At 39.1% G+C, this 23,347-nt stretch overlaps 1 protein-coding gene across 2 annotated transcripts in view; it reads right to left on the bottom strand.

The window, feature by feature from the left end:
- Positions 1-23,347, bottom strand: part of GPD2 (glycerol-3-phosphate dehydrogenase 2) — a 123,571-nt gene that overhangs the window by 20,406 nt on the left and 79,818 nt on the right. For both annotated transcript variants that reach the window (XM_074967369.1, XM_074967368.1), the window contains 3 exons: positions 14,671-14,835; positions 13,687-13,831; positions 2,959-3,152 (listed from right to left, as the gene is read on the bottom strand). In XM_074967369.1, the coding sequence (XP_074823470.1) occupies positions 2,959-3,152; positions 13,687-13,831; positions 14,671-14,835 (504 nt within the window). The remainder of the gene's footprint in view (positions 1-2,958; positions 3,153-13,686; positions 13,832-14,670; positions 14,836-23,347) is intronic.

Here is a 23,347-nt window from a genome sequence, read left to right as displayed (position 1 = left end):
GCGTGCACAAAGACATGGGTTGAATGCATTTTTATTAGCAGAGCTCCAGTACTCCAACAACTTGTGCTCCGCACTAACCTCCAATACTGCTGGGGTTCTCAGATTACTATACAGTGGCTTTAAAAGGGCCCCATCTTACACATTTCATAATCAACAAGAGTCCATGTGGTCCATATTCAACTGCCCTTCTCAGGACAAGAGATATAATAAGAGGATTTCAAACTTCCCATCCTTAGCACCATTAGAGACAAAGTTATCTTGATTTTTCCCATCCTATCAAAATACATGGCCAACCGGCTAGATGTTTATCTATGCTATTTCTTGGCTCCTTGTCAGTTATAAGTATACCCGTAAAGCCAATTTTAACTTTTCAATAATAGATATAAAACCTGAAGGCATCAAATAGTAAAAATAAAAACCCCTCGGAGGTATAACTAAATACAGCATACCCTAGCCTCTAAAAAATATCTACTACTTTGCTTCAGCCATGTGACTTATTGGGTATGTCTATACTGCAATTAAACCCCTGAGGCTGACCTGTGTCAGCTGACTCTGGCTCACAGGACTCTGGCTACAGGGCTGTTTAACTGCAATATAGATGTTTGGGCTTGGGCTGGAGCCCAGGCTCTGGAACCCCATGAAGGGGAGGGTCCCAGAGCTTGGGCTCCAGCCCGAGCCCCAGGTCTACATCATAATTAAACAGCCCCTTAGCCCGAGTCAACTGACAGGGCCAGCCACAGGCTTTTAATTGCAGTGTAGACATACCCATTGAGGCCAATTACTGCAAGGTACAAAGTCCACTCCTCTTACATACCATGGGGATGGGAGCGTTATGAATACCTGCAGGAGGTGAGATACAGTTAGAGAAGTACACCTGCATAGTGCATTGATGACCGTATAAGGAATGTGCACAGGCAGCCTGAATTTTTCCATCAGTCCACAAAGTCATATTTTTTGTGATGTGGACCTTGGATCTTTTTTAATTACTGTAATTAAAAGATGTTCCATGTTATTTTTTATAATATATAAGAGACCAAATGATTTTAAAATGCCAAGTTATAACAAATTTAATCTCTTTTCAACACAGGTTTAGCACAGATCATATCTGTTTATACCATTAAATTATTTATTTTCAAAACCACAAGTAGATTCTAGAATCATTTCACTTTTTAAATAAAACATGAGAGCAGTAGAGGCTTTTATAAAACTTAATTGTGTTGCCTATTAAATTTACAAAGGAAAAAATTGACTGATTTGCTTTATGCTGAAGCATTTTGGGGTATGTTTTTAGATTCTGTTTTTATATGACTGATAACTGAAAATCGATAACAGACTATAAAAATATCCCAAAAGAGCACTGAATAGATTTCAGAATCGATGTTGCTCTGCCAGCATGTTTAACCACCAAAATGAAGTGCTAATCACAGAAATAAGATACCATATTACATTTATAAACTAAAGAAACTAGAAAAAGCAGCATGTGTGACACTATAATTAAATAGTTGGAACACATCCAAGCCTGTGTAAGTTGATAACCCTGGCACTGTCTCTGGCAGCAAAAAAACAGGTCTGCAGTGAGTTGATACGGCCAGCACAGTTGTTAATTCAATAACAGGCAATCTATAAACACTGCTAATTGCATTCGTGAAAAACAGCATGCACCTAGGTGGGTTTCCTTCAAAAGCTTTAAACACTCCAGAAAACTACTTTTGTGAAATACCTTGCAAAAATTCTGTCCTATTCAATACTCCGAGCCATAGCTTAGTTCAACCAACCACCTGTCTGGCACGCCACATCATTCTGATTAACTTCTGCTCAAGAGACTTGATGGTACATTTTTTGGATAGATCGTTTTTCTTAACTTGATACAAAAACAGAACTATCAATTTACCCATTTCAGGGAAGAATAAACAAGTAAGCTAGAGTTTTCAGCCTCTGGATAGAAGGCTTCCTAAATCTAACTACAAGACACTGTTACATTCCCAGCAGGCAGAGTGCTTTTCAGATTTACTTTAATATCTCTGCTAACGCAAACGTTTTCACAAAATCATTTTAAAAACAACGGTGAAGGGGACAGGATGGCTAAAGGGCTTGGTGATATAAGATATGAAGCCTTTCAACTCTAAACCACGAATCTGAATGCAAACAGGTCATTTCCATCTGAGTGCCCTATATCAAATAAACCTACCCAGCGATCATCATCATTCTATTTTTAAAAATTCCCTTTTAGCCCTTAATCCTTCCCTCTCCTGAACTGAAAACTGATAGTATTGGATATGTACCGATTTTTTTTTTAAGGCAAATATTAAGGACAAAGTGGTTAAAAAAATACAAACCAGAATGACAACTTTGGAAGAGTCAAAAACTGTTTCTAGACAAAAAGTTGGTTGAGACTGGTCAATAAACTCACGCTTTGACACTGGATGTACCCTCAAGTGTTCCACATCTTCCACCCCTTCCCTCTCTTGAAAATCAACAGCATCACATACCTCGCCCGCAGCCCAAGAGGAGCAGCTGGGTGGTTGTGAGGCCAAAAGAGTTAACGCCACTTTGGCCAAAAGGGTGCACTCAGAGTGGACATCTATCTATCAACTGGTTTCAGAGTAACAGCCGTGTTAGTCTGTATTCGCAAAAAGAAAAGGAGTACTTGTGGCACCTTAGAGACTAACCAATTTATTTGTTAGTCTCTAAAGTGCCACAAGTACTCCTTTTCTTTTTGTATATATCAACTGTTTTTATTTTGAATAGCCAGGGTATGCAGGGTACATCTGACAAAGCAGTAATTGTATTACCCTGAAATGTTGGTAAGGATGACCTTTATGTCACATAAAGTCCCAAAATACCAAAAGCATGGTAAATCAAATCACACAAAACTTTAGTGACAGTATAGTTTCACTTTCAAACATTGCAGACACAACAGCATCCCTCCCATGAAAAAGAAAGGTCCTTTAAATTTACCTTCAACATCACAACTCAGATAGTTGCGCACTTCAGTCAAAATAAAGTTAATATCTTCCTCTGTAGGTATTGGGTGGTGTGTGACTTCGGTTGGAGTGTCTGTGGTGCCGGCAATAGTCATCTTTTCCCATGGCAGGAAGAAAATCACTCGTCCGTCACTAGTGGCTGGGTCGAGTAGCCCCATGTTATCAGGGCTGGAATAAAGAGAGGTTATTCATTTTCAAGTTCTGACTTCAAATAAAATATCTAGTTTATTCACAAAATCTTTCATCACTAAAATGAACTACCTGACACTGTTTTTAGTAAAACAGACCCGCAAATGAAGTTTATGTAATGTTCTTAGGACAAGATTTTCATAAGTGGCCAGTGATTTGATTTTTTGTGCCTTTATTTCAATCCCCAGCTAGTCATGTTCAAGGAACTTGATTTTCAAAGAGTGGTGGTGAATCACTCTCTTTAAAAAAAAGAAAGAAAAAGAAAAAAAAAGCAGGCTTCATGCATCTCTCAAGCTGAGCCCTCAAAAGCACGAGTCGCTGGTGAAAATCTTGGCCATAAGATTTTTTTATTTAAAAAATTGTGAATTTTAAGAACAGCGATGTGAGAGATGTGGTATGAACTGAACACCCTAGGTAAGCTTTTTTAAGCAAAGAATGGATAATGAATAAATATTATGCAAATAAGGTAAGGTGAAAAAGAAAGGGTTGGGGAAGAACCATGAAATGAAACTTCCAATTATAACAAATACAAATCAGCTCCAGTATGTCTGCAGGGAGCCAGATTTAATACAAAGTTATTGCTTTGTGTGTTTTTATAACTTTTTTGTTACTTACAATTTTATCAGGAGGTGGATGAACTTGTAGGATATTTAAAAAGTGCAAAAAAGTGCACACTGTTCCCTTACATTTACTATAAAGATTTACTTTATTTACATTAAGGAGCCTATGATTCATAGAAATATTTTCCTTGCAAGTATAACATAACTGATTTTATTAGTGAAAAGGAGAAAGAAGAAAGGAGATAAAATGTAAGACAAAAGGAAAGTAACATTAGAAGTCTTGTCTGTGCTTTGAGACCAAAACTTCTAAGGAAGTTATCATAGTAGCCAATTACACAATCTACCAGTAAGCACCTTCAGCCAGGCAGCTAAATGCAAGTTTTTGGCACTATCTTCTTTTAGTGTCTATATAATGTTTGTTTGTTATATTTTGGCGGGCTCTGTATTTCAAGACCCTGAACTCAAAGAAACTGCCTGACAACACCTTTTCACTGTTGAGCATTTTGAAATATGAGCACTTATTCCCACCCCTTTCCCGATTCAAAATCCAGGTGACAGTGAAACCACTTTCACTGAATTTCAATTTATTTTTAATGAAAACCTTACACTAATATTTTGTTATGGAACATAATTAGCTAGAAGGTACATATTAGCAGTATACCTTGCTAGTTCTGCATTACTTACATTAGGACACTCAGCTGTAGTTTGAATAAGGAAGAATACTTGGTAATAAATTTATGATGATTCCAACATGAAGTATTTGGTTACATTATAATTTTGTTGAATATATATAATTTAATATTTTTCACATTAAAGAGGGTCATTATTGTATCAAATGAAAATTGAAGTCCAGGCTTACTTACATCCCCCTTCTTCATATATCTCTATGATTCAAATATGTATTGTTATTGACTGATATTGCCAATATTAAGTGGATGCATTTTCATGTACTAGAACTTTTCTGCCTGAATTTGTACGTGACCTCTTATAAATTGTATGTGTGGTGAAGTGGGATGAAATGCCAATATTTCAAAATGCTCAACCTTGATATGGTATCATCAAGCAGATTCTTAAAATATATGGTCTTGATCTACAGAAGCCACAAAAAAACCTTGTATGGACCCTAAAGCAAGGTTGACCAGGGTGGCTGCTAGATTACTTTTATTTCCATGAAAGTCACAAAAGGCCCTGATCCAAAGACTATTGAAGTCAATGGGAAGACTCACATCAATTTCAATAGGCTTTGGTTCAGGCCCTAGGAGTTGCAAGTACTAGACACTTCCCACACGTTAAATCCATATTCAGTCACTACTAGTTGTTAATTGAAAGTCAAGACCAAGGTTTTGTTTAGAGCTTCCATAAAATGGATAGCTAACACCAGAAGCATAAAATATTTCCTCAATTCTAGTGCAAAGACTAATTTCACTATTCACAGAAAAGTTTATATATACTTTTCATATTAATATTTTTCATTAATTCATGTTAGTATCAGTACACAAATAGGAAGAACAGGTAAAAATAAATAGCTCTGTGTGTAAGGAATTTTGATCCACCTACTATTTGCACGTATCCAATTTTTTTAAAAATTGGATGGCCTTTACTATTTGAAAATCAAAATCTAGAGTCAAACTAAAGATTTCTAACTATGGTAACTGGTCAGAAGTAAACATTTTAAAAATAGGCATATGACTACCCTGAAAAAGCACCCTGCCCTTTTCATTCATTCTTATTAAAAAGGAGAAAGGAAAGTTGGACTTTCATTTACACGACCTTTTTTTCCCCATGAAGCACCTGCCATCTGCTGAGCATTTGTAAGCTGACATACTTCTAGTGCTTACTGGGAGACCTTGCTATATGCAGCTACTCGTACATACAAATTAAGATCCAGGCCCTACATAAAACATGTCCACAACTGTGTACATAACTCTATCAAGCGTTTGCCCATCTTGCTCTTCAACTAATGACTCTAGGTTGGTTATGGGGCATTCAGAAACAAAACCTTTTTGCTAAACCTGTAATGTGATGCAACCTCCTATTGTTTGTGTACCTGTCTTCTACAATTGTGCTTTCTCTTCCCTTAATTGTCATGAGTGCCTCTTTTGATTTTTGTATTAAAGATGAAACGAATGGTTCACAGAACCCTATTTTCTTACAAGTACTGCAAGAAAGTGTGGCGATGTAAAAGATATGCCATTTCAGCAGAGCTGAGGTAGTATAGGTTGCGTTACAGTAAATTGATACATTATAAAAGCTATATCAGTGACTTAATTAGTTCATCCCATTCACCCCATCTTTCTTCCACTAGTTCATCTGCCAATCAATAAGTTGTCCCATTTCTCTTCATTCTCTTACTCTAGTAATCACATTTCGGTAGATGATATTTGTACTTGCTTCCATAGTGATGGCATACATTTATTGGCTGTAGTCACAAACATTCTGAATAGGTATCTATCTTTGGTAAATCGCAACACAGAGGACCAGATTTTCAACCAGAACCTCCACTTGTCCATCCAAACTGGGCCTACTAGAGTTAATGAGCTTTCTCAGTGTGAATGCTAACACCAGTATGTGAACATGTGAAAGGTTATTTGAAGGGCAAACTACATAGAATTTGTAGCACATGTTTGCATAGGGACAATCTGGAGTATCCTCACAGGGAGGCAGAGTGCAACCTCAGATGAAAATATACACCAACCAAGATTTTTTTAAGGGGTGTGGGACAAGACTTTTTTTTTTTTTTTTTTAATGACACCGTTGTCTTCCATTGATCATTAGCAGATATTTGGGCCTCACAGATCAGCTTCCCAGGGGAGGAGAAATCAGTTGTGTGGATTCTGGGAATATGCTAAATATAACTTGTTTTGTTTAGATACATACACCAGTCCCGGAACAGAGGTGGTCACAAACAGCAGGTAGGCTGTTTTCCAGGAATCTCAGCACAAACACAAATGCCTGTTTCCCCAAGGAGAAACTGCCTCAATAATTGACTTTATCAGAGGCCAAGGCAGAGAGCAAACGGTCCCACTGCTTGCACAGCTCCCAGAACTTTGAATAATAAATAAAACTAATATCACATAGCATGTCTTTCCAAGATTGGCCGTTTGCTAGCACGCTTACAAAAAATAACTTGGATAACTGTAACAGTGCTAACTAGCAACATTATGATCAGTATGGACCTTGTATAATATGCACTTTTCAGGTGCATCGTTTTAAATCAGACTTGTCTAAAATCAAATGGTCTGGCAAAATAGTGAATAAAAATTAATGTTTGAAAAAGTTGAAAACGAGTGTTGGTCAAAGTAAGTTTCAATAGGAATGTTTTTTATGTGAGAGTTCAGGGTCAGTTGGTCAATGTGAAATTAAATGTCTTTACCCATGTCATATACATGCAGCAATCAGTGCTACTCTTCTCAGCTGAAACACAATCTTGTTTGACATACAGATAACACCACTCTTAAAAATATGTGTGTGTGCGCGCGTGTGCATATAATATATATATATGAAAACAGGTCTTTTAATCTTAAGAAGTCAGAAATGGGAATACTCCTGTCACTAAAATTACTCCAATGCAAGTGTTTGCAGGAATGCGCCCAAAGACTACACCTTAAAAAAGGAAAAAAAATCTGGCTAGACTAGTGGTTATACAATTTCTGGACAGCCTTCTCAATAGAGAATACAACAATAACTTAAAATGAAGGCAAAAGTGTGTACCTTTTTTATCATATACCTGAAAACTGTAGCAAAGAAACAGTTGAGTTTCATGACCTTTTTTGTTTTTTTAAACTGAATATAAAAAGCCACTTTGCCTACTAACTCCATCAATGCTGGGCTAGATTGCCCTCTGAATCTGTACAGGAAAATACCACTAAAGTGAACAGGAATTATGTCTGCATGCATTAGAAACACATGGAAGTTGCATTTATTCACAGCTGCTACTAGAATAAAACTCAAATGGTTTCCTTGGACTGGAAATGTTACATGAGGCTTAACTTGGAGGTAGATTCAATGCTTAACTTTTAGAAAAGGTGTTTGTATTTAGTAGGTGTTCTACTCTTGTCCTGAGGGAACAGATCCTTTTTTGTTTCTGCATATGCCCTACAATTAGTTGTGAAGAATGGGGAGGAAAGGAAGCAGGCATTAGAAACTCCTAGAAATCAAGCAAAATAGGTTAGTCTTGAAGGTTCCAGCCTTGAAATGGCTAAAGAACAAAGGTGGGGGGAAGTATTTGGGAGGCAAAACCACTAAATAAATAGGCAAAATATATGTTAAAGGTGAGTATAAAGATAGGGAAGGGCTTATTAAGGAATCGTCTCTAACAAAGCACGATGGATGGCCTTGTAGTTAAGGCCATGTCGGGACTAAGGCTCAGGAAGTGTGGGTTCAATTTCCAGTTCTGCCACAAAATTTCCTGTGAGAACTTGGATAGGTCTTAACTGTGTCTCAAGTGCCTATACGTAAAATAAGAATGATAATAAAGCTTCCTTTCTCCCACCCTTTGCCTATCTTGTCAATTCATGCTGTCAACTCTTCAGACCAAGGACTCTCTCTTACTATCTGTTTACACAGTGCCAAGCAGAGTGGGAAGATTATCTCAACTGGGGCCTCAATGGGTACAGCGTTTTGGGAGCTGTAGGAACAAGTCTCCCAGCCCAGCTTGATGAACCTGAGCTAGTGCTCTAAAAATAGCTGTGTAGACAGCACTTCAAAGTGGTGGATCAGGCTGGAGCTCAGGTTCTGAAAGCCCACCCCTTTCCCTCGGCTTCAGAGCCTGAGCTCCAGCCAAAGCCTCAACTTCAAAGCACTGTTTACACAACTATTTTTAGAACACTAGTGTGGGCCCTGTTAGCCCAAATCTGTCAACCTGGGCTGGGAGACTCACTGCCACGGGCTGTATAGATGTACCCCATGTGCAACTGGAATGCAAATGAGAGGCTGGAGTTTAGGGTAGGATTTTGTTTTTAAAGAACTTTGAATAGGAGTTGGTGCCTAACTCCCTTAGGCTCTTTTGAAAATCCCACACCTAATTACTAAAACAGAAAGAATAGCTATATTGGCACAAGGATTCTTTAAATATAATGGAAACCAAAACAAGAGCCAGGGAAGAGTGAGAAGCTTTCATTGGGATGGCAAAGTAAAGACTTGACTCTGAAGAAAACAGAGGAACTAAATTGTTTTTTCCCTTCTGAATCTGTACCTGATCATGAAAAGACCTCCACGGAGGATGCAGATGGAAGGAAGGAAACAAAACAGGGTTTAGCAACTATTTAATTAAGATTAATCTAGACAAAGAACTGATTAGACATGAGTTACCTCCATAGGAGATACATAACATTAGACAGCCACAAGCTGAAGTGTTAATTATTTTGAGGACGGCTACACAGATTACTGGAAATATTGGAAAACAATAGTTTTCAATATTTAGGAAGAGGGGCTCTAGAAAAAGCTGAAAATTACATACCTTCAAGCTTACATATCTGGCATCTATATTGAGATATTTATAGACAGCTTAAGGATACATTTGGAGAAGTACAGTTTAATAGGTGTGAGTCAATATGGATCTGTGAAGGGTAAATCACATCCAGACAAATGATTAATTTTTAAAATGAAAAAACTTATTGATTTAGAGAAAGGGAATCTAGAGATTTAATATGCAGTATCAGAATATTCAGAAAACTTTCAAAGACGTTTCAGGTGATGATTAATGAATTAAGTTTGTACATGTGGTTTGGGTAATAGATTGTTAAGATGGGTAAAGAACAGGTTACAAATAAGGTAACTAGCACAGAGTTTGGGTTACAAGGTATGTATCCTTTGTGGAAACTGGAACCAATACTCTTTAAAAATTTGAATTCATGAGTTAGATCATTGCATTTGCAGATGATAGTAACAGATTCAAGAAAGACAGAGTGATTTGAATACAAGTCAAGAATGGACCCAGAAAGAATACCATATGTGGTGATACACATCAGAGTGCAAGGAACTAGAAAAAGAGGAAAATGGAGGATGCATTGGATACACGCAATGAAGAATGACAGAACAAAATGATTAAAGATGAATGAAGCTGGTGCAGTATAGATAATAGTAGAAAGACTTCATTTGCTCCATCATCACTGTTGAGCTGATGGACAGGAATTGAAGAGAATGAAGAGCAACAGAGGGAGTGGGAAAGACTCAGACACGCAGAATCTTCTTTGAATCCTTATACTCTCTTCTCCACCACATGAAGTTCAAGCATCAAGAATTTTCATAACCCATCTCCAACCTGCTTATTCACTTCTATCTCACAGCCCCACCTTCAATACACGTTTTCAATTATGCCAGCCTTGACCTGCCCCATTTGACGGCTTCTCTTGCAGCCATCTTCCATGCTTCCCTCTGTGCATGGAACATTCTTTTTAAAACAATTCATACCACCACCTTCTCTTACTTCAGATCCCCCAAGACCAAAATGCCTGCAAAAAAACCCATTTGGCTGATGGCTAGGTGGAGGGGCAGATGGAAACAGTTCGTATTTATTGTTTAAAATACTGCATGTATTTTATCCCATTCCAACACCTTTTATGCTGCTTGCCTTCTTAAACATTACACTCTTCAAAGCGGCAACTGGGTCTTTCTATCTGAGTGGACAGTATTTAACAAGCTGCGGTTACTATCATAATACAAACAAAATAAATAATAATGCTGACGTTTGACAAGAAAATCTTGATTAAGCAAATGCGCAAACAGGTGGCTTATCAAATTTAACATGTAAGCATAAAATAATGTATTTAGGTATAAAATGCAAAAAGTAAGTAAAGTTTAAATAGCAGTAGCATAGTACAGCAGGGTGTGAAATGGGTCTGGGTTTGTCAATAGAAATAATATTTAAATACCTGATCCATTGTGCAGCTGAAGTAAAAAAGACTATTAAGATATTTCCCCGTTTCAACAAGGGCCTCTAAATCTAAGAATATCTGGCAGTGTCTTTATAAAGCAATTCATACATTTCAAGGCCAGATGGAACAACTGTGAATATCTAATCTGATCTCCTGTACAACACAGGCCATAGAACTTGCCCCAAATCATTCTTGATTCAACGATTGGACCACATCTGGAGTATAGTGCTGAGTTTTGGTTACTTTATGCAGAGAACAAAACAGTTAAGTTGGAGAGTAAGTATATATGGAACCCAATGTTAACTGAAATAGAAGGGTTTTCATATGAACAAAACTGGGGTTATTTAGTCTTAAGAGAAGACCACCAAAATATGAAGAAATTAAACTAGCTAAAGGTTACAAAATAAAGTTTAGTGATTTATTTGAGGTCCCTGGACAAACCAGAACTATCTATTCTCTCCAGGCTGTAGGGGGATTAGGTTTCAAGTCAAGAGGCAATACCTGTAATAATTTAAGAAGACGGTATATTATAAATACAGTGGAACGAACAGATAAATGGAACAGACTTCCCGTTGAGGCAGCGGAGTAAAATAGTATAAATGCAATTAAACAAAAACAGCATGACTATATGAATTTTAATAAGTTTAGTGGTGCTTGGGTTTAATATATGCTAAACTTAAGTTAAAATGGTATTAGGTGGCAGCTGGGAATAACTAATGGCCTTTTGGGGGGTTGGGAGGACATCTGTGACAAGAAAAGAAAATTATAGTTTGAATTTGTAAGAAAACTTAAAAATAGACTATCATAATGGTCCCTTCTGACCTTAAAGTCTAGGATTCTATGAATATATAAGAAAACAGACAGTTCCAGACAGAAGGTGGCTATGGCCCACACGACACACGTAGTTTAAATCCTGTCTCCATCTCCAGAGACAACAGCAACAGAAAAAACAGTGATGCTTACATATGATACACTTACATAAGGGAGAGTGCGAGAGAGATGTACTGTAGTTACTTGTGTAAGGACATGTGTACTAAGAATAGAATTAATGAGAGGAGGAATACAGAGACTATTAATGAAGAGTATCAAAATGTAATAATCCACTAGGAAATAACTGCATTGTGTTAACATTAAATTAATCAAACCTTATCTACATTTAAACATAAAAGGCCTTTACCTGATTACTACAAGACTACACCAAAATTTTTATAAAAGGAGGTTACCAGTGAGGAAAGTGGTTGCAATGAAATGACATCTTTTTCATTAAGCAGCATTCAATTGGCACTCAGTAGAGAATTGCTGCTAATTTATGTGTACAATTAAGATTAAATGTTATTAATATTTTTCTCTTATGGAGACTGTTCCTTGGCCTTCTTAAAGTGAAATCAGTGTAGTTTTAACTAATCAGTGGTATTGTGGAGGGGGTATGTGTGGGTAGACACTATTTTACAAGGAAAGAAATGCCCACACTGACATACGCTGAGGAACGAAGTTGAATAAAGGAACTCTCTAAATTTCACAGATTCAAACCTCTCTGTTTATTATGTAATAAACAGACTCTATCCTTGCCGAACACAAAACTTAACATTAAAAATTATTTTTTTAAAAACTTCTGCTCCCAGGCCCTCTTCTCAAAGAACAAGAAAGGCAGCTGACTTCATACACATGCTCCTCATATGACATTAGAAAGCATCCTCTACAAACACTTTTGCACTTACACAGAGAAAAGAAAGAGGACCTTGTAGTTACTGCACACAACTTGGAGTGAGGAGATCTGGGCTCTAATGCTGAATCTGTCATTGAACGTGTATGTCAACTTCACCAAATCAAACTCAAGTGGTTTACAGTGCTCAGATGGAAGGCAATACAGAAATGCACAATATCAAACTCATCCTGGCCCTGTTATCTGATTAATGAATAGGTGGATTTCTATAATGTGCATGACTTCAGATGCGTGGGAAATATGAGCCTCATTTTATAAGTCTCCTACTGCTAAGTAATTCAAATGAGCAGTAGTACTGAGCCTTGCTAAGTACCATGGTACGAAAGGAACTAGGAGTGATTGGAAGTACATTCCTTGGTACCAAATGCTTATATCTCAGTTCCAAGAGTCACTGTTTTCTAGATGGTTCCAGGATTCACTGGACTGAGGCAGCAGTTCCAGAAGTGGGAGAGAGAATTCTCAATGTAGATAAAAATAGCTCAATTTTACAGGACTGGTGTCCCCAAAACAGCAGCAGCAAAATCCACAGGTGAATTAGGAGTAAGGGCAAATTATCTGCTGGTGTAAATGGGAACTTCTCCTCTGACTTCAGGGGAGCTGATTCCATTTACAGCAGCAGAGCATTGGCTCCTAGATATAGCTCACATCCACTAAAGATTCCTTCCCACCTCAGATTCCCACACTGGACTCCTTATGATTCCTTCCCAAGAGGGACTACCTTGCTGTCCCCATTCCCTCCAATCAATTCCCCAATACTTCCCAAATAAAAAACTTTGTCATATTGCTACTTTGCCCTCTCAAGCAACAGACCAGGAACCCCGAGGTGCCTGCCCTACTAGTGTGCTGGTTAATTTATGGTTTTAAATGCACACTGTATTTGTATAAACTGAAACCAGTCATGTTAAAACTATACTCTGAGAAGGGCAATTTATTGGCAGTTCCAGCCACTGCAGAGTCTTTAATGCTACATAAACTCAAGAGTGGAATTTTCTATATGAAAGATGCAAACTAACATCATCAAACCTTATGTCCATAAGAGGTTTTATATATCACTTGCCCCTAAAATCACAGAGAAGTCAGCTCTAGAATCCACTTAAAAAAAAAACAAACCACACCCCCCAAATCTGCAGTCAATACTTCCGTTTCAGTGGGAATTTGCCTTAGTAAGTCTTGATTAAGTAGTATACTATTTGGTTGTTTTGAGTAGGATAAAATTGTTTTCCTAATAGGCACAGTGCCAGAATCCTGTGCATTCAAGCAGTACCATAAAAGCTGCAAATGTATCTCTACCACCTTACTCATTATAGACACAAGTAGAGATGGTTACAAATGGGCTAAGCTTTGAATATCGTTACCTGTAATAACCAGGCATCACAATATGCACGCCTGCACTTGGCTGACAGATGTTTGATACTTCCTGATCATCCATTTTGCGCACAGAGTCTGTGAAAGGTCCTGTAGCATTGATAACACATTTGGCTTTGACATCAAATTCCTGCCCTGTGAAAGAACACAGCATCAATCAGATACCCCATTTGTTTCCCTGCTCACTGACGCTCTGGATTATTAATTTATCTATGAACTTAACCTATTGTAAAGTATATTGTGTCACTCTAGAGGACCCGAACAGCTGGAATTAAAGAGTTAAATATTTCTTTTTTTTAAATTAATGTCAAATATGAAACAAGGAATGATACCCATCAAAAGAGCCTTTACAAATACAATTGAGTGTGCTGGACTTTTTTCCCCACCTTTATTTTGTTAAGAACTGTATTGACGAACAGATGATTGAAAAACTGGTGCCATTTGTGTCTCAAACCTTGAATTTAGCAAAAGGTATTATTGCTGTGTGGCACACCGCATTTTACAATGTCAGCTTTGCTTGACAGAAGGCTTTGAATGTAAAAGCCTAGTCTACGCTGCCAAAGCATACGGATTTGGACAGAAACCTGACAGAAGTTAAAGATGATTGACATTAATAACATGACACTGCACTTTGGAAATACCCCATCTTTGTCAGTTAATTGATATTTCCAAATTTAAGATGTCCCCATCCTTTTTTTAAATTCTATTAATTCTGTGTTTCTTTGATGAACACATTCTGTTTTCCTAAATAGTTGTTTTATTCTATTAATCAAAAACTGATAAAACTGAATAATTTCCCCAGTAGATTTTATCCAGTGAATGATGTGCTGCAGAATGCAAATATCTGAAGATTTATCTCTCTACGTTGAAATACGGCTTAAATTAATTAGAGGCCCATAACCGATAAAAGTTATTAGGTAAAGTTAGGCAAGACTCTATAAATATCTCCTAGAATTAGATTGCAATCCTCATACCTGTAAGAACATCCTTGCATCGTGCGCCACAGACACACTCCTTCCCGCTCTTTGGATCTGTCTTCTTCAGCAAGTGCACCACTTCAGTGTAATTGGCTGTGGCAGCACCATACCTGGCAGCAGTGAGGGCGATGGCAAGGTTCATTCGTGCATCGTTGTGTTGTCCTGCAGCAGGGGACAGAATGAGAGGAAGGACATGAGTCACCTCAAGCCACTGACTTGTGGTATGGAAGTGTGTCAGAACCGATCTGTCACATCTGTCCCTGTCACATTGAATATACATGATGGCTGGTCAGGTCTAACAAGAATTATTTAAAGATACATTGTCTCTTCTAGGTCAGAGCATTAACCTGCTATTTTAACAGCAGAAAATGCAACTTTGCTTAGCACATGGGCATTCATTACATCTAAGATTATTGTCCAAGTAATGATTTCTATGCGAGACGTGGTATGAAACAAAATTAGCATTCAGTCATCTCAAATTTAGGTACAGACAAGTCATTTTTTGTAAGGCATCTTCTGATTCTGTTACTGCAGCAATACAGCATCTCCAGAATGTTTACTCTTGACAGCCCCACTGGTATTAATTAACCATTTCTATTAGCACATGCACTACATGACATTCAAAAACCAAGAAATGATCTTTCAGAGATCCCTGCACGAAGCAATCAGTTTTCTATAAACAGACATTTATTTTAGGTACTTTTCCAGTTCAAAATTAATAATGTTCAGCGTAAAAAGCATAAAAAAAAAAGAAGCAGGCAGACCAAGATTAAATTAATGAATGGCTTTTAACATATATCATTAAAGATTTATTACTGAAAATCCCGTGTTAAAAAGAACCAAAAAGGGGAGTGAGGGGGCACTGAGGGGAAGATGATTAATTACTTTAAAATAGTGGCATCACCTGAGACTTTTTTCTATTTATTATTGCCACTGAAGTTAAAATCCTGGATGTTCGCTGGGAAGAATTACTCTACATTGCAGGGGCAGGCTCTGTGTGCCCTGAATAATTAATTTACAAAGGGCTAGACTTATAGAGGTATGGTTCATTCCCGCATGTTGGGATCAGTTCCCTCAAGATAATACTGATAAAGGCATGAATTTGTAATGGATATTGTTGTTGATTTATGTTGCCAGCACACCAAACATTTAGTATAAATGGTTTATGTAAAGTTCGGTCCTTCTGATTCTGTCTGTGCAATTCTGAGCCACCTTGCAAGTCATCTGTTCCAAGCTAAAAGGGCAAAGTTATAAAAATAGGATCAATGGCTTTGAGGCCTCTGCTTTCCCTCCCCCAAACTTCTCAGTCTAACACAGCTGAAACGATGCAGCGCAATCAGTCCTCAACTATTTTTTTAAAAAAATGTTATGCCAAGTGTGTGAACAGTAAAAGGGTAAAATGACAGATTTTTTTTTAAAAAAAGAACAGTAACTTAGTCAAAGAAACCAAAATAATGCCCAAGGAGTAGTGGGCTTAAGACCAGCTAAACAATTGAACCAGATATCAGGAGATGTTATGGGCTCTCTATCACTGAAGATACTCAAAGCTAGACATCTATCTATCAGAGATGGGGAAGGAATAATTAAACCACGCCACAATGCAGGGGGATATGTGAGCTGGTCCACTGGAGACTAATGCAACTTCCACACTGGTGACATCCATGGGATTGAGGGAATGCTCCGTAACTCAGACTGGGCTTCTGAGCCATAAACAGTCTCTGTGGGATTAACTGTCTCCTGCCTTGCAGCAATTGTTCCAACCCCATGCCAGGAAGGTAGCAGGAGGAAAGTTATTTAAAAGGTGATTGCATGGCAAAGGCTTTCAACTCTTCTGGAGACATCCCACTTTACTCTGGTGTTTTGTTTTGAGGTCACAAATCAGTCTTGATTCATTCAAGCCTCTCCAAACAGAAAATATGAAGGGCCTTCTAGACTGCCTGAGACCTAGAAGGTTGTAAATCCTGGCTCCACAGGAAGCACTTATTCAGCAGAAAGGTCCGCTTGTAACAGAAGCCAACAGAAAAAACCCATCACAGCAGATAAAAGCTGCAGGGCCTACCATGGTGCAGAGCATGAATGCAAATAGAATCTGCCCTGCTTTATACTGGGATGTATACTATAGACTTGCAGGGAAGGCACCAGGCCTGAAGCCAACTCTCCTGACCAGACTTGAGTGATGATCAAAGGAGGGCTGTTCATTTTTAAAGTCTTGTAGCACCACGGCTGGACCCTGATCAGCATGATTTCCAATTATTTGATTAGAGGAAAGCTGAGGAGCTAGATCTTCAAATTCTCTTTAGTCACTTTCTTGTTCTTCGCTGGGAAAGACCCTTCCACCAGTCACTGATGTGACTTCCCATCAATAATATGGCAACAGAAGCTAGTGCTTGGGATGAACTGCTTTTCCCTGGATGATCTCAGGAGTGGACTTGTCAATTACAAAAAAGCACAATTTAAGGCTATGACTAATTTTAAGTTTATTTCATCAGGATTTTTTTTTTTTATATCTTGAAAGTCAACTTTTTCCACTGGATTTCAGTCCTTTTTGATTACCTAAGTACAATGACTCCACTCAGTGGGCGGAATACTGCAGAAGCAGGTGTAGTTTCTAAAACTGAACAAAAAACATTCAAGCAAAAAAGCACCTTAACTGTGTACTATATAAACTATGCCAAAGCCTAAATGATGCTAAGCATCTTCTCAGAACCTACAAGTCCCACTGACCTTGATAGGTGGTACAGGTGCAAGAGTTGGGCAGGTACTCAGCAAGTCCCAGGATCTGGCCCACTATATACAATAACCTGAAGGCTACACTAAGTCTGAGTTTCTCACCCCATAAGCAAGGGGTTTGCTAAAGTAACTTTCATTCTCGGTTATCTTTTTCTGACAAAAACTACTTTAATGGATACAGAATGTGTTTACAAGGATTTCAACAGGGCTGGAAATATGTAGCTGCTGCACTGAGCTGTATATCTATAAATACACACTGTATCCACAATATATTGAATATGCATTACCCCGATCTACAATACCTGATTCTTGCTCCGTTGCTGGGCATATATAATATTTAGGAAAAAACCCTAAAACTGAACATCCCAGTTAAGATCTCACCATTAACACAAAAGACACTTTTTTCAACTGGGGTAGGAAATACACTGTTCAAAAGGGAATTCTAATAGCAATGGCTTGAACTAGGCAGGGTGCATGTAAGGCTAAACTTCTCTGACCCACATCAGAGTTTGCATACTGGGGGCCAGATAAGACACTGGTATGACTCCACTGACTAACAGGGCTACGTCAGGGACAAATTTGCACCAGGAATCCAGCGGGCTAGTACATTAATTGAAGCTCTATCACTTAGTAGTGTCACTTTGGCAGGGGCTTTGAGTTTCTTGTATTCTTTTCAATGTAATTTCAATCCTTCTCCAAATCTAACTTAGCATTCTGGGTTCAAACAAATTCAAAATCTCACCACAAAACATACTCGAAACTGCCATATTTTGCCATATTTCATATTGAAATCGTACTTCACTGAATTTGGCATGATTTCAAAGCAAAACCTCTTTCTGGATGGTTTGCAGTCAGTGTTTAGATACTATAGTGAAAAGAGCTGTAGCAATGCCTAGACAGACAGACAGGTAGGCAGGCAGGCAATCAATATTCATGAGCCTTTTGAGTGAACTGGGCACCTGGTTTGAGTTTTGAAAATAAAACCATGTAAGGCAAATTTTATACAGTTCATGTTTCTCTATAAGCATCTTATTTCTACAGCTCTACAGAAACACTGAGCACTAAAAAGAAAGACATGACTTCTGCCCCAAAGAGCTTACAGCCATCTCTAGCATATGTCACACCATGCCACATTTGTCCCCGTTTTTTCTTTCTTCTAGAAACAGGCAGGATTATTGAATTGAATGCTGTAGGGTGCACAAGGCAGGCAGGCAGAAAGTGTCCAACAGCTAAATATATTTACTAAAAGAAAATATTAAGTTTCATATCAGATTTAAAGCACTATTATCTGGCACATTTTGTAATGTAAAGATTTGTGGACAAATCAACACATTTAGGACCAAATTTATTGGGAGGAAAAAGCAATTTTGCTTTTTTTTTTTTTTAACTGCATTGTACTGGTTTCCTTTATTAAGCCTTGCGCTTCTGATCTGGGTGAACCTACTGTATTGTACTGGAGTGAATAATTATTTTTTATTATTAAAAATAAAACATACAATTAAAATACAGGCTTGGTATGTGACCAGCATCAATGATTCAAAGCAGTCTCTCTTTTTTCCCCTATCCCTTTCATTAATACAAGCCTTTTGTTCCTGTGATGTTCTTTTTATCTGTTCAAAATTCTCCATTAAGCTATTTACTAGCTGAATAATTTAGCAATCAATGGTGAGCTCTGCTTTTTGGACCAGATCTTGAAATGTCCAAATTTGAAACATTTGAGTAAACCGAGTTTTCATATACTTATGATTTTTCAAATTCTATCATCTGGGGAGAACACTTAGATTAAGTAATTCTGAGAGACAGTGATGGAGTCCAGTAGAATTTTTATACTCATATGGGCTGAATGGTCAAAAAAATCAGCTTTACTGAATTTACTGAAATTACACTGCAATTATATTAAAATCCCATGCTTCAGAAGCACTGATCCTTTTCTTGATTTCCAGAAGAAAGAGCTTCATGTGTTTTGTTTTCTGTACAGACCTATGCTATACAGGGCACAGTAACAGTTTTGTGCTCACTATAGCATGCATCATTCACTGGGGCAAAGTACATTTTGTGAAATAAAGAGGAGCTGCCATACAGGGCTTGTTCTTGGGTTTTTCTGCTTAAAGCCAAGGATGGGTAATTATATTATTTCAGAAAGAACATTATCTGTTTTCACAGTTTTATGATCTTCGTTACTGTAATGTCAAATGATAGTCCAGTATAAGGACCCGTTTAAGTTGCACAAAACTGCTTTGTTGTACGTTTTAACATATAAACTTTATTAATGATACAATTGAATCTCAGTGGATTAGAAGTTCTCTTTCTTTGCATCTTTGAAAATCAGCTGTCTTTGCTTCCATCAATCTTCAGCTAAATACTGACCTCCCCATCTAAGTTTGACAGCTCTTCCAACCTCAAGATAATCGCTTCCATGTTTAATTTGCTCTAGAGATGACATGCAGTGCTTTTTGACACCTATACAATTGCCATATCAAGAGGATGCCTGAGAAAATACAAGTATAGTTCTGTGACAAATGGCAAGACATTCATAAACACATGGTTATTCCTAGATTATTTACTTTGGACAGTTTGTGCAAAGCCATTGGTTTTGACATGAGTCTCTGTGTTAAAGAAAGCACAAGCCTAGAGTTTTAAATACAGTTTGAGTTGTACTGTACAAAGCTAAGGAAAATCGTAACATCAACTTCCTTTGCTTTCAGGGATAACCCATATTAAATGCTGAATATCTTTCAGTTTATCACAACATTTGGGAGATTATTTAAGAATAATAGATTAGACCCGTCACCGTAATTTAGTGTGTTCGTTCAAATAAGGAACTGAGTCAGCTGCCTAAGAACTCACAACAGCTAACCTATGGGCAGCGAAGTGGGAATTTATTACTACGGCATTTGCCCTTAATAGACATCCACTAGCACCGTGCCCTGTACTAGTTATGACTTCATTAGCCCTGTTGCTTCCTACGGCCCTATTTTGGAAGTATTCATTGTTTTGGGTGTCAAACTTCAGCAAAAATCTGACCTGCCTCAGAAGGGATTTGAATGACAGCCACGTAAGAAGTACTTGGGACAACCATCTGTGGGTCAATCTGCCAAACATTCTAAGTTTTCTTTCCAATCTTCTCTCTATGCTTTCACCCAGAAGGATGATACCAGGAAAAGCCAACATCTTTTAATCAATTTGGCTTCTAATTGCTCTCACCAAAAAGTCCAGCATCCTATTAGGTACAGTTTCAGTGGAGTATATGGCCTGCTTATCACAGAGTAATTGATCAATGGTATCCCACCTTGTTTCTCAAATACCCTGGGACTGACATGGCTACAACTGCACTGCATCTCAATGGTATGGCATTTTTGGTCACACACTATGGGTTAGACTTTCAAAACACTCAGCATTAGTCTATCTTTGCTCCAGTGAAAGCAATAAAGCTAACACTGATTTTGAAAATCCCTACCCTAAACACTCATATTGGGGTGCCTGGGAAGTTATTTTGTAGCCATCAATAAACAAATTATTTTAAAATTAACAACGCCACTTGATCGATAATGGCCTTTCTGTAGTTTGGACAAATGCAGTTTTCATTCCCTTAGCATGAACTGTTATATTCTCCATGACTCTGTTGATCTTTGAGTATGTGCCATTCCCAGTAAAAAAAATTCTCCCATGAAGTATCCACAACATACATGTAGTTTCATTTTCATCTGTACTAAGCTTCAGCCAGTAGGGGTGTAGAAATTTCTGTTTGTGGCTGGTTTTTGTCTGAACACTAGAGGAGTTAAGATTGCCAGGAATAGTGCTCTCAACACAGAATACACTAGTGCTGTCAAAGTCAGTCATTTGGTCTGATATCTGCTGCTTTTGTTCTGATCCATTTCAGACCATTGAAAGAAACCCTGTTCAGCTAATAGTGGGATAAGTTTCTTTTTTAAAATGGTATTTTAATATGGTCATGCGGCACCAGGCTCCAACCATGGGGCAGTAGGTACTAACCCCACCCGCCGGCTACAGCCACGTGGCCATGGCCTCCAGCTGCGGGGTTTCAGCCTCCAGCCCCTGGTTCCAGCTGTGTGGCAGCAGGTCCTGAGCTCTGGCTGCACAGTGGCAGGCACTGGCCCCAGGCACTGACAACCCCCAGCCTCAGCTGCACGGCAGCAAGCTCCAACTGCTGACCCCCCGCTCCGGAGCTCCAGTCGGCCTCTGGCCCCCAGTTCCGGCTATGGATGGTGGGTGCTGGCCCTAGGCTCCAGCCACGCAGCCCCAGCGCCTGGCGCTGATCCTCTGCCCCAACTGCACAGCAGCAGGCACCAACCCACAGCTCTGTTCCCAGGCTCTGGCCACACGGTGGCAGGAGCTTGCTCCAGGTGCTGACCCCTGGCCCTGGCCACGCAGCAGCGAGTGCTGGCTCCAGTCACAGCCCCAGGAACTGACTCCTGGCTCCAGCCACACAGCCCCAGGCTCCGGCATCCAGCTCCAGGCTCTGGCCATGCGACAGCGAGACCCATCGCCGTTGCTCCTGGCCCCCTCTGCCTCCCACGGCCCTACACACAAACACACACAGATCCTACTGCCTTCCTGACCTCGCATCCATCCCCCTCATTGCCCCAGGGCCCCGCTGCCTCCCACAGCCCCACATCCAACCCACCATTACCTCTGGCCCCTGCTGCCTCCCTCTTCAGCTCTCCCATGCAGGGCTTAATCGGTCCTAGGGTTTGCTGAGAAAAGTGATATTAACAAACATGCAAGTATCACTTTTCACAGCAGACTTACTAGCTATCTGTGAAAAGTGATACTTGAATGTTTGTTAATATCACCTTTCCTAGCCTCCCAGGTAGCTACTAAGTGTGCTGTGATATTAACAAATACACAAATATCACTCCCAAAGGGGGAGGCAGCGTTATTTTTATTATTGAGTCTGCCAAAAAACCCTACAAATATAAATTACAATGATTTGGCTGTGTCTCTGTGCATATTCAATTGTTTTTCCTAAAGTTAATGAAGTATTTTAGGAAAAAGTGTCAGTGAGAATTGGTGGCTGCACTCTGAGGCCACCAAAAGTTTTGTTGTGAGAACCCCTGAGCTCGAGTCTGCATGGGAAAGCAGCCCCTCCTCATACATTCCTCCCCCTAGAGCTGGAGACTATCCATAGCTAATTTAACGCTACTTCAAGCAACACTCACTAAGCGTATGTGCCTTTGACTCCAAGATTTTATAGAGCTACGAAATGCTACGAAGGTGAGGCAGGAAAGCAGCATGCAGTGGCCAACACTTCATAGGACTAGGGATTCCCTTTCCCAAAGGAGCTATGGAATTGTGTTCAATGTCTCATCCTTCCTATCTGCTCCCACATTATGCAAACATCTGTGGGAAACTCGGTACAGTCAACCTCCCACCAATCCCAATATCTGAGCAATTCTGCAGAAGGTTACCATTTGGGCCCAAGAAAGTATTAAACTTTTGCCAAAAAACATTGTTGAGTCCTCCTCATGGCACCCCCGAGACTGGAAAATACTTCATCACCACACTGTGGGTATGTCTACACTTGGAACTGTAGACGTGATTCCCAGCTCACACAGACATGCTCGTATTAGCTCTCATCGAGATACGGAGCTAAAACCAATGTAGCTAGGCTAGCACGGGCAGCAGAGAGCAGCAGCATGGGCTAACAGTGCTGAGTACAAACTCACCTGAACCCCACGGGTACAACTGCTGCTAGCACAAGTACACGTACTTGAGCTGGAAATCATGCCCGTAGCTTCAAGAGCAGACCTAGCACCCTTCACCCACCAAAAGGTGCCTATGCAATCATGCACATGAAGTCTTCTGCCAACATACTCACTAGCTAGCTTTGCCATCAGGATTGGTTCTAGCTGCAAGAGGCAGGTATTCAAGCAAAGAGGCAACTAAACTCAGTGTGGAGTTGAACAAACTGAGTGGGGAGAAG

Source organism: Natator depressus, chromosome 11, assembly GCF_965152275.1.
Source record: "Natator depressus isolate rNatDep1 chromosome 11, rNatDep2.hap1, whole genome shotgun sequence".
Classification (NCBI taxonomy): Eukaryota; Metazoa; Chordata; order Testudines; family Cheloniidae; genus Natator; species Natator depressus.
The sequence above is the reverse complement of the archived record's forward strand: the minus strand, read 5'-3'. Positions and strand labels throughout refer to the sequence as shown.